The sequence below is a fragment of the Clarias gariepinus genome, chromosome 16 (genome assembly GCF_024256425.1).
Source record: "Clarias gariepinus isolate MV-2021 ecotype Netherlands chromosome 16, CGAR_prim_01v2, whole genome shotgun sequence".
NCBI lineage: Eukaryota > Metazoa > Chordata > Actinopteri > Siluriformes > Clariidae > Clarias > Clarias gariepinus.
In genome coordinates, this window is record NC_071115.1 from 5,486,957 (window position 1) to 5,499,668 (window position 12,712).

Genomic DNA, 12,712 nt, shown 5'->3' on the forward strand with positions numbered 1-12,712 from the left:
GCTTTTTTCTTTCCTTGTAAATTATTTTTGAATGTAAATTTTTATTTCGTTTCCTTTTAGGGATTCAGATTCCCGAGCTAAGAAACACACACAAATCTTCTCTTTCTCTCCAGGAGCTTCAGCGAACAGGCTCTTTTCTAGCTCACGTTGAGATTTTACGTTCCGTTTGTGCTTTCGCTTCTCATCTCAAGAGGTTTTCTGGGTCTTTCCTGAGAAGCCCGACACCTCTGTACCCCGTCTCAGATCCGCTGGACGCTTTATTTTATTTCTCCCTGACCGCAAATCGACACTGTAAGAAAGTATCTCGGGCATTTTTGAACTGTATGTGTCTCATGTATCGGTTTACTGAACCACAGAAATGTATTTTCAGTGTATAGACGTGGAATTGTTCGGTTTTCTTCTGGTTATATTCTAGAGATTTAAACATTACGTGAGTCAACACATCAGCCACGACAGAACAAGGAATTCAATCGATAAACTGTGGTATAGGTAACCCATGCCAAAGTGTGTGTGTGTGTGTGCGTGTGTGTGAGAAAGAGAGATGATGATGATGTGTTATTAAGATGATGATGTTATTAAATGACGGACATATGAAGGATGTGAATGTACATCAGATTCACCTGAGAACCTTTACTGGACTGTTAAAGGTTTACGACAAGCACAAAACTGCTGTTTTTATTTTAGATTAAAGATTATTTATAACACCGCACCATCCTGTATGTGGAATTATTTCCTACATTTTATCCTGCATTTTTGACTTTTTTACATTTAAACAGTAAATGTTTAAAACCCCGCAGCCAGTGTTAATAAAAGCTCCCTATCGTTCACGTCAAACCGGGACTTGTACATAAGACTTGCAGAAGAGATGCATTTGTGTGTGTGTGTGTGTGAACTGTACACACACTCATTCACCAACACCACATGTACATTACAGGAACTCGGCTGGGAGTTATATATACCGTCCTGATCCCGATCCCGCTCATGTTTGGGGCCATAAAAGAAGTTCCTGGGAGGCCGGGGTTTCTGATGTGAAGCAGGCAGTCCCATCATGACTCCGGCGTACTGAGAAGAGTTTCTAGCTCGATGGTTAACAAGCACTAGTGACACACTGGGATAAGTGCATTAGTGTAGTGTATAGAGAATTAAAGGGTTTTTTACTCTCATAAGTGTGTTGTTATTCTGTGCAATCAAAAGTCCTGGTTTGACTTGAACACCCCTTAATAAAAATTTAAAAAATATTCAAACCTAATTATCATGCAGTTGGTCTTTTCATAAAGACAATTTTTTAAAAAAATGTGCAAGGTTGTTAATGATGTCATTTCATGGTCAGTCAAGTGAAGTACTATTTTTCAGTGTACAGACGTGTATAATATTATATTATATTATATATTTCACTGTGTAAAATATGATTTCCAATTAAGATTTAAAGATTTATTGTCCTTCAATTTACTACAACTGAAAAAGACCAAAACAGCTCTAAAACTAGACCCAGTATCAAACAGATCTTCTCTAATGTCTTAAATTATTATACTTGACATTACCTGATACATACATTTATATATATATATATATATATAGGCCTATATATTTATCAGGTAATGTCAAGTATAATAATTATATATATATATATATATATATAAATAAAAGTCAAACCCCCGAAATGCTTGTTTTGCGTTCTTAAAGCACCCCTGAATTATGAAAAAACTCATTTTAGATGTGGTCAAAAAAATCTATTTTTATAGTTTAAACACTAAATATGGTCCCAAAACACTTTAATTTAATTTCAAACTCAGCTTAATACATTACCCTTAAAAATTAAATAAATAAATGTAAATAAAAGAATGTAAAGGTAAACTCTTCTACTGTACCGCTGTGTCTCCCGCACTGCTGGAATGTAAAATACAGATGTTGTTCCTCTACATGTTCTGTAATTCATGCAAGTGTGTTTTCCTTGGTATCAGTACTGTCGGGTAAATACGGTAATAATTCCCCGTCTCAGGCCGCGTTTTCCTCTACAGTCGCTTTATGTTCTCTTCAAGGTACTGAAACACTTATACAGTATTATATGTTATACAGAAATTACATTAATTTTTATGTTACAAACTTAGTAAACTACATTGTTTGTAAAAAATTGTATTGCCACCAAAAAATAAAAAAAAATAAAAAATAAAAAATTGCAGAGGATATTTCCACAAACATTGCTGGGATTTCTGCAAACAATTATTAGTCAGGTCTAAAGAAGAATTAGAGAAGAACTGGGGTCGACTGTATGTGACTGATGTTCAAAAAAAGTTCGGATTTAAATAAGTGAACATCTGGCCGAATTGTTAAGTGAAGTTAAATGATCAGGATAAAAGTAAAAGAATAAAAGGAGCTGTGTGTAATAGTGAAACCAAGAGTTAAGTTCTAACTCTAAGTGCTAAGTTGAGTTCGTTAAGGAGCTAAAGTTTGGACTTTGGGAGCGATGGAAAAGGTCATGTGACCTGATGAGTCTATTGCAGAGTGCAGAGTGATGGGCGTGTCAGGGTGAGAAGGGAAGCTCATGACGCGATGCCCCCATCATGCATGGTGTCCACTGTCCAAGCCTCCGGAGACAGTGTTATGACCTGGAGTTGCTTCAGTCGCTCAGGTGGTGATAAAGTTGATTCTTATCAGACAAAAGACTCAGACGAGGCCGGCGTGGAAGAACAATGCGAGTTTATTAATAGAAAAAACATTGCAGTTGGGCACAAAGATGTAATCACACACGCGCTCTTTCAGAGAAGACTCGACAGTTCGTCCTGAAACAGCGAGCGCACCGGCACGATGAACTTGCATCACAGCTGAACATGTTCACGGGCAGACCGCAGATATCGGCGAATCCGTACGGCAAAATCAACCAAATAATAATAATAAAAAAAAAAGTACAACATGACTGCTTGCCCCTAGCTTATTTATAATCTTTATATATGTATGTACATCTCTCACATCGAGCACAAACATGCTGAAAAAAAAAAAAAACAGGGAGTGAACTTGTGTATGAATGGGTAAAAAAAAAAAAAAAAAAAGGAAAGAGGGTCCAACTTGTGCGAATACGTCGTTAAGCAAATATGAACGGTTACCCCTTTCCCCCATGCCAACACTGGATTATGCTCGCGTTGCTATGGCAACAAACTGACCGAGCTCACTTCAGCAATCGGCGTTTAAATAAGATGAGATCAGTAATGAGAACGAAGTGACCATGTCCCGTCCAGGCTGCGTGTCGGATCTGACGTTTCATTAAGTGGAAAAAAAAAAATGTCTTTGTTTGAGCACCGGCACCACGTTGGACAAAACATAGTAATAATAAAATAAACATTTTTTTAAAAAAGAACAACACCTTAGCAGCGGTCCTTACAGTCATGGCGTGTGCTTGCGTGTCACGTTTCATCATCGAGGAACCTCAAACGAACATGATGCTTCTTTTAAAACATTTTTTTCCGTCGTCTGATTTGAGGCTAACTGAAGAAAACGTCGCTCTGAGCGAACGCCAGTCCTGCTGCTTGGTAACTAGTCTTGATTATCTACTTGAAATACAGGAAATACGCAACATATTTATTTTTTATCTCCAAAAAAAAACAAAAAAAAAAACAAATGGATGAATAAACCCTCTGGTCTGTAAATGCGGAAATATCTACACAAGCCGTCGCAGAACAACTACACTGCAAACCAAAAAGAGAGGATCTGTACGGCTCTAACACACACAGATCAACACTTCAAGACGTACACATGAACACACACATACACACACTTGCTTGCTCACTCGTTCATATACGCACCTATAAACGCATTCTCTCGAACACACACACTCGCGTATGAACACAACCCCAGGATCCTGTCCATTAGCCGAGTCCTCCTGCCATCTCCACTCCTTTGCAGCAGCACAGAAACCAGACCCCCGCCCCCGCCCCGGGTCCGGCTCCCGCTGCGGCTCCGTTATCGTGGCTCTCGCTGGGACTGGCCGCGCCCTCCGTGGTGGTGGTGGTGGTGGTGGTGTTGGTGGGAGAGCACGGGTCAGTGGCAGCGGCGGCCTCGGCGGCGCTGTTAAACACGCAGGATCTCCAGGCAGTTGTTGTAGCAGATGGCGATCCAGTCGGGCTGAGTGGACGCCCACTGCACGTTATTGATCTCGCCCTCGGCGGTGTAGGCCAGGATCGGGTCCTCGATGGCGCGCGGCATCTGCTGGATGTCCCAAATCAGGGCCTGGTGATCGTCCGCTACGTAGAGAAGAGAAAAAGGGAACGAGAGGGACAGAAGGACAGAGGTGAGGACGTGTGCGGAGGCACTCGCAAGTCTCACGTCTCTGGTAGCACGTTGTTCAGTACAGCGTGTCTCAGTTGTACCTCTAGTGCTGGACTCACCCCCCCCCATTCGTTTCTTTATATTTTGCGTCCTGTATCTTTAATGTGGTTGTTAAGAATAGTACTCCAGGCTTCTTGAAGGACCTTTTCTTTGTCTCAGTCCTGCCCCTGTACCTGAGCAGATTGTTCCGAGGATTGTTTTTTTTTTTCCTTTTTGGTTAAACCACATAGCGATTAAGGAATTAATAACATATAACAATAAAAAAACATCTAACTTAAGGCATGAACCAGTGCGAAACAGGTGCAGATGATGACAGATGATCAGGTCCGTGATTAGTGATGCTGAATACTGAGTGTGTGGAACAGACGAGAGGGGAAATGAGGTCGCTGTTGAGGCTGCTACATAAACAACTGATCTTTTAATTAATAATCTTTAGGCACTTTGCAGATTTATTTTATATAAATCAACATCATTTGATTCCATTTATGCATGAGTAAATGAGGGGGCTCAATACTTTTGCAGTTTTCTGTTCTGAACTGTTTATGCGTTTATACGAATAATTTTTATACACTGTGTGTGTGTGTGTGTGTGTGTGTGTGTGTGTTACCTGCAGTACAGATGTGGCAGGAGGAGTGAGGGGCCCAGGCGATGCCGTTCACACACGCGCGGTGGTTGTTGAGCCGAGCCACAGGCGTGCACGGTACGCGCACGTCCAGGATGACCACCTGACAACACACACACACGGTCACGGTGTTAACGCTGTCCACACACACACACCCAGTACCCGTCCCTTAACCCCCCACCCCAAACATGACGTTACCTCCATGCCGTCCATCGCCATGGTAGCCAGGTAGTTGGGGTCCTGCTTGTTCCAGCAGAGGCGGAGCAGCGGGTGGTGCTGAGGATCCTCGTAGATGATGGTGCTGTGCTCCAGGTGACGGAGGTCAAACATGCGCACCGAGCCGTCCGCTCCGACCGACGCAAACATGTCGCGGCCTCCGCCCGCACGGCTGAACGCGATGTCGTACACCTGCACACGTCAAACACACGGAATTCTAGACGTATACGCGAATGACTATACAGTACCAGCCGAGGAGTCACCACATCCCGAGCGCGTCTCACCTCTTTGTCATGGGCGATGAGCTGGGTCTTGACGTGTCCCGACACCTGGTTGACTCTCCCCAGCACCTGTCCCGTCTCCAAGCCCCAGATAGTGCAGGTGGTGTCGATGCTAGACGTGCCTAAAGGAACATAAAGACACGTGATTCGACTAAGAGAGGGGAAAAACAGCGAGCGGGGGTCCACTCACCACCTGAGAAAAACAATGTCACTGTTGAAGCATGTCTGTCTCTCCGTGTTGCTTTTAGAACGTTTATATACAGTCATTGTTGGGGGACGTTACTTTTTAAAGTAACTAATTACATTACAAAATTACGGTCATTAAAAAGTGATCAGTTACATTACAGCGTTACTTTCTGATCAAAGTAACAAGTTCGAGTACTTTTCCGTTGCTGAAAATGAAAAGTCTTTTGTGATTCCTCATGCATGTTGTTTTAGTCAAGACCTTTATAATTATTCTACCGTCATCGCTCAGCCAAGTTTGGCCCATAATCTGTTAACTACTAATACCCCTATCTCACCTACGCGGTTTCGCGCAGTGGCCATAAGTACGGTTCATCATGGATCATTAGGTTTCCATCTTTCCGCGCGTCGGTCCTAGCATAGTCAAACCGCATAGGTGAGATAGGGGTATAACAGCAGGAAGAACAGATGGGGGGGAGGGGACAGATTATCGGGGGCGGGGCTTGTTGGACGACTTTCACACACTAAGGGATTGGGATTGACTGCTGTCTGGTTTACGGATGACCTAAATTGTCTGAACAACGGATTACATTTTTGAAAACATAATTAAATAACTACTTAAATTGTGGTTATATGTATCTCATATATCAAATGTGGCTCATATATCAAAAAAGTAATCCAAGTACTGCGCATGCTTTTTACAAATACTCTCTCCATACACTGACGAAATTCAACACTTATTATTTTTTTAAATAGTACATTTTATACTTCTATTTTTTAAATACTATTTAAAAATGCATTTGACAAAAGTGTAGACATGCAGACTTTTGTTCACTCTTCGGAAATACAGTACCGGGCAAAAGTTTGTGCACCCCTTCTAATTCCATGGTCATTCCTGATTTGTATTCCTTCCTACATTAAACATAAAGCAATCCTGAAGGCGTTAATCCAGAATATACAATAATTTCCTCCAAACACTTGATGTTGAGATGTTTATCTGCTACTTCTGCTCTTTAAAGCTTCATAACGGCTCTAATCTGCGGTGCTGTTTGTTAATTGGTGATTTCTAAGGCTGGTGGCTCTAAATGAACTTCTCCTTGATGCACGGTCCGAACAGAGCCTCACCGAGAAGGTTCGGATCCACCTCGTTCCAGTCGAAAGAGGTCAGAGGGGCGCAGAAGTCGGAGTTCTTGTTGTTGTTCAGGAGGCACTCGAGACGCGTCTCTGTCTCGTTCACCTGAGACGGAGAGAGAGAGAAAGACACACAGAGTGAGAATAAAAAAAAAAAAAAAGACAATGAGAGAGAGAGAGATAAAGCGGTGCAGGCTACAGACCCTCCAGATGCGAAGGTAGTCTCCGCTGGTGGCCAGCAGGTCCGGGTAGACGCCCTTGGTGTCTGGGATCCACATGATCTTGGTGGTGGGGTAGGGGTGATCGAACGTGTTCCTGCACACAAACTCGCTGCTCTCCTCGTCCAGACCCACGAGCTGCACCTACACACACACACACACACACACAAACACACTTATTATGATTTAAACATCAGATACATAACAGTAATAAAGGATATGATATAATCACGGCACCTCTTGTAACAATTTGTATTGCAATTCTGTAAATATCACAATTTTATAAATATCTTGATTATCATTTCAAAACAATTCTAAACAAACTCCGTAAATACTTTTCTCCCGAGCCACAGGACGCTGTGCAGCCTGACGGTGTGCGAACTGTATAGGATTAGAGAGGAACTGTAACATTTCATTATCTTAAATGCACATATACAGTATACAGTATACACCAAAATATTCAGTACTTTAACTCGCATATGTTGGACTTGCATGAGTGTTTGTCGACGGGGTGTACAGTATCTCCAGTCGCACTAGTGAGAAGGAAGTTGTGTCGTGCAGTTGTTGTTGGAAACGGTCTCTCAATAGAGGAAAGAGTATTCACAGTGGAGTATTACCATTGAGAAGCGGTTGTGATTGGAGTTTAATAAAGGTGACAGAGCGATTCCTTCATCATTTCTTTTTTTTTCACACGCCTCCTCAATGATACACATCTCACACGTGGACAGCAAGAAGATGAGCAGAGCCGACACGGCTTTCTAGCAGGTGGTACCTTTTACATCCCGGATGTGTCGGGTGTGGTGCTAAATATTTAAAGCGATTATAAAGTATAAAGTCTTAAGTAACCCTTTCCAACTGCAGCTCCTATTTCCCTTTGTTAATTCAGTTAATGTTCTTTCTCCTCCTGACACTGATTTCCTGGACAGCGTCTACACTCGAGGTTTAATCTCTGATCCCTCACATGAAGCGTGTAACATCCAGAGCGGACTCACCGATACACACTACAAGACTAAACACGCCATAAAGTAACATGCTGTAAAGTGACGCGTCTTAATCACAAATGTGTTTCAATTAATGTTATTGATTATTGACCAAAATTGCCTTTTATAATTTGTTTGGTTTAATGAGAAACTAAGCAAATAAGTATTTTTAAACAATTGGTATGAGAAAAAAAAATATTAGATTAGAATTGTTTTAAGAAATAGTTATACAGACCTGTGAGACTTTAATTTATACATTTAATGAATAAATATTTGACACTTATTTATATGTTAGTATTAAATATTTAAATAAAATCTATAAAATATTTTAGTAAAGACCGACAGATAGACAGAACAAAATTAATAAATTATAATTTATAATTCATTTTCATCATATTCATTATTTATTCATTTAGCCATTTACTTATTTATTTCATATTTATTCCTAGTGTTGATCAATAAGTATTATTAAATAAACTCATTATAATAAAAGTTAATAACTGTGAACATATTTATTTTCATATTTATTTTAGAATTATTAATATATGTATAATTGTACAATATTATAAATATGAATGTTGGAGTTAAGTTGTTTACCATTATTTATTTATTTATTTTTGCATTATCTTCAAATTGTCAAACAGATTATTTAAATATTTAAGTACATAAATGATTTAGTACCCTTCACATTTAATTTAAATATATATATATATATATTTTTTTTTTTAAATGAATATTTCATATTCTGACTCCTTTTTAAAATACAATAAAAAAGTTTTTATAAATAAATATTTGACAATTCAAACATAAATAATTGTTTTTATAAATAGTCTCAAGATTCTGACCCTTTATATGCTTTATTTGTTTTTTAATAAATAAGCAAATATTTTATACTGTATGTATGTTTTTATTTTGAATTTTAATAATTTAATAAACAAACAAAACAAATAAGTATTTATTTACAGCAGTTTATCTATAATAGAGGTTTAGCATCATTGACACGACATTTTTAATTAACAGTTTTGTTACTTTTCTGTTTTTTAAATATATAATGAATTTTATTTTATATTATAATTTACATACATATATAATTACATTTATATACTTTATAATTATATTTTGTAGTTATGTTATACCAACAATAACTAAAATATTTCTATAAATAAGTAAACAATTTTCGATCCACAAAGAAGCTGCTATTTATTACAGGTAATATACGCACATTAAGGAATTTATGTAGAGTTTGTTAATTAAGTGATTTGATTTTTTTTATTTAATGAGATCATTTGTCAAATTATTCGCTGTTAGTCTGGATAAAAAAAAACATGTGGTAGTCACATGTTGTAGTTTAATAAATCGCTAATAAAGTGTGTGCAAATAATTGCGATGTGATTTTTGATATTAAATCATGCCGACCTTGAGCTCTGACACTGTAACCCTCATTACCAGAGGTGGGGAAAGCCTCCAATCTGCCTTTTTCTTCAAACTCAGTGAGTGAATTAGTCTCAACCCCACTGATTACACATACTTACAACAGTCTCAAAACACCGCGAGCGCTAATTAGACTAATAAGGTGTGTGTTAGAAGCTCGGTATGCCCGCATTAGAAGCTGCACGCACATGCTGCATGCTTGCAGCCACCTAACCCGCGCGCTCACTGTCGAGGTGCCTTCAGAGACTTTGATGGCATTTGAGGCAGGAAAACATCGCAGTTAAATGCAGATAATCCGTTCCAGTCACCCAAAAATATTACCAATATATTTCCACAACTAAACAGTAAGTCTTCTACATATGGAATGAGTTCCATTTCGAGAGCTTGTTTGTAAGTCCAATTTGTTCATAAGTACAACAACCATTGCCTAGGGACTAGGATACTAACACAATTGGCTACACACAGTATAAAACTAACATCTCCCATGATCTTGTCCTTGTTCTTTAGGAACAATGGTAAAACGATTCATGTTAGAAGAATGAGCAATGTCTGCTATCTTTTCACCTCGCTCCATTCTCTCAATTATTTTCTCTTTTGTCTCCATCATTATTGCTTGGTGCCATTTAGTGGTACCAGCTTCATCGCTACTTTTTTACGCTTGCTTCTGGACATCCTGGGATACCCGCTGTATGCTAACTTCCATGATCGAGCCTACACGAACGCATGTTCTTATGCAGGGGACTTACTGTATATGCAAAAATATGGTTATAATGTTGAAAATTGGTAATATTGGTATGATTTTTTTGGGTGGCTGGAACAAATATTCTCAATTTACATTATTTCCTATGTGAAAATGCGTTTTCCAATCCGCATTAAATTCATATTGATGAGGTACCACTGTATTGAAAATTAGTTTGTATTGTTTAAATGGTGCCCTTGCTTTTTAAGTGAGAAAACTAATGTTACATTTAATTAACCAGTAAACGTTTTTTAAAGGTTTAAAATTGAGGGGTGGAAATGTAATATTCAATCAGGATATTTATAAAAATCGTGAATCGCAAGATTACAGTAATTGAATCGGTAAACAGAGTGGCTCAAAACCAACAGCTGCTGCAGCAATGATTTGTAGTAAAGCACATATTAAATAAGGCTAATAATAAAGCTTAATGCTCACCTTTGTGTTGCACCACCCACTGAAGTTTCTGAGTGGAGCAACAAAAACGCATTTCTATGGGGTTGCATTATCAAAAATCTTTGCGTTAAATCCTCCGTTCTGCCTTTTTTTTTTTCAAATTCTGTAAGAATGGGAATTAGTGTCAAAACCTGCTTAGCGAGCGATAATTAGTGTAAAATGATGTGCATCACAAGCCTCAATCCGGGCATTCACTGTCAAGTTGAGTTTTGAAACTTTGGAGGCTTTTGGGGAAGTAAAACATGGCACACTCAATTTTATTTTATCCTGCTTGGTAGGAGTGAATTATTTGCTAAGTTTACAGCGGACGGCAGAGATACACGCTGCTCAGTAAAAATTTTTAATTGGGCTGTATTGTTTAAATGTTGCGCTTGTTTTTTTAAGGGGCAAAAGTAATGTTATAAGAAACGGCCGGCAGTTAGTTACTTATTAAACTTTCTTTAACGATAAAAAAAAATGTCAGGCTATTTATTAAAAAAAAAAAAATCGGAATCGCATTATTTTTCCCCGCCGAATCGGTACCGAGGTATCGCGGTAATATCGTATCGGTGGGTGACTGCTGATTCCCGTCTCTACTGAACACAGAAACAGAGCTAAAAACAAAAAACCAATCAGCGGCTGCAACCAGCCATGACGCGCGTGTTTAATAAAGTAGCATTACATCAAAGCTTATAAATGATAAAAGAGTTGAATGAGGCTGAAATTGTTACTTTGTTGTTGTATTCCTCCACGAAGCTGCCGAGCGCGAGGCGGAAGCGCTTGTCGGGCCGCACGCTCCAGTTCATGGCGTAAACCGTCCAGGGCGCCTCGTACTTATAGATCTCCTTCCTCTTACCGTGCAGAGACATCTCTCCCCTCAGATTAGACACAGATTGTAGAGAAACAACCGCCGTGTGTGAGAGCTCTGTGTTAAGGCCGGGAGCCGTTCACACACACACACACCAGAATGTCCCACACTGCTTCTGCTGCTGCTGTTTTTCTCTCTAGACAAAGGAGACTGTCATGGAGAAACACACACCACACACACACCGACCCGCAACGCAGCTAAACACCCGGGTTACTCTCCGCGGAGTCACTGCTCAACACCAACTCATGCACAACTTCCCAATCCTGGCCTGGTTTACATCAATCATGCGCTAAATCTTCTGCGTTAAAAAAAAAAACAGCCTCCCGTGTGTGTTTTTTTCGGGTCAGCAGAAGAGACAGAGGATTTCTCATCTAGAATGTCTTTCAGAATAAAAGTCGCCACCTGAAGCAGACGAGATTCAAATCCTAATTTTATGTCTCACACACAAGCATGCACTGCACTGTAAGATGCATGAAGCTTGCAATAAAATGCTTATCAAGCAAGACTTAAAGTAGAAAGACGATGCTGCAGTGAATGCTGCAATACTGCACTAGAGACACATTATGAACTAGATGTCTGTACACTACACTGACACTACTGTTAGTTCTTTACACTACACTTCCAAAAGCTAGAATAAATAGACTTTGAACTAGAAATACACAATGAATGATACTAGGAAGATATGAGAAGTACACTATGAAAGACACCATAAAAGACACCATGAATGACACTAGGAAGTCATGAAAAATTTACTATGAACACTTAGTATACACTTTGAGAGACACTAGAAATACAGTACATCATGAATGACACTAGAAAGACACTATGAAATACACCATAAAATACACTGGAAAGACAATATGAACTAGAATAAATACACTAGAATTCTGTATACTGCAAATAGATCTAAGATAGCTAGAAATACATTAGAAATACATCATGGAAGTCACTAAAAAAGACTGTACTAGAAATACACTACAGAAACAATATGAACTATAAATATACTATGAACTAGAATTCTACACTACACTTAAAATAAATACATTATGACAGAAAAAATACACTAGAAATACATTATACATACATTATGGAAGTAATGTATTTATAATGCATACACTCGAAAGACAATATGAACTAGGTTAAATACACTATGAACTACACGTTCATAAACTAGAAATACAGTCTGAATGCTGCAATATTAGAGAGAACACAAGAGGTTACAATTAAACTATTTGCAATAAATTTAAAAATTCAAGCTGGAAATTAAGCTGATTCATTCATCTTCTATACA

The 12,712-nt window shown here is 38.8% G+C and overlaps 1 protein-coding gene across 1 annotated transcript; it reads right to left on the reverse strand.

Annotated features, from left to right (window-relative positions):
- Nucleotides 1-2,680: 2,680 nt before the first annotated feature.
- Nucleotides 2,681-11,789, reverse strand: dcaf7 (ddb1 and cul4 associated factor 7). The gene is made up of 7 exons (XM_053514402.1): nt 11,285-11,789; nt 6,957-7,115; nt 6,748-6,859; nt 5,443-5,561; nt 5,141-5,350; nt 4,928-5,045; nt 2,681-4,235 (listed from the first exon to the last, which is right to left on the reverse strand). The coding sequence occupies exons 1-7, from the start codon at nt 11,420-11,422 to the stop codon at nt 4,063-4,065; spliced, it is 1,029 nt and encodes a 342-aa protein (XP_053370377.1). The 5' UTR covers nt 11,423-11,789; the 3' UTR covers nt 2,681-4,062.
- Between the last annotated feature and the right edge of the window lie 923 nt (nt 11,790-12,712).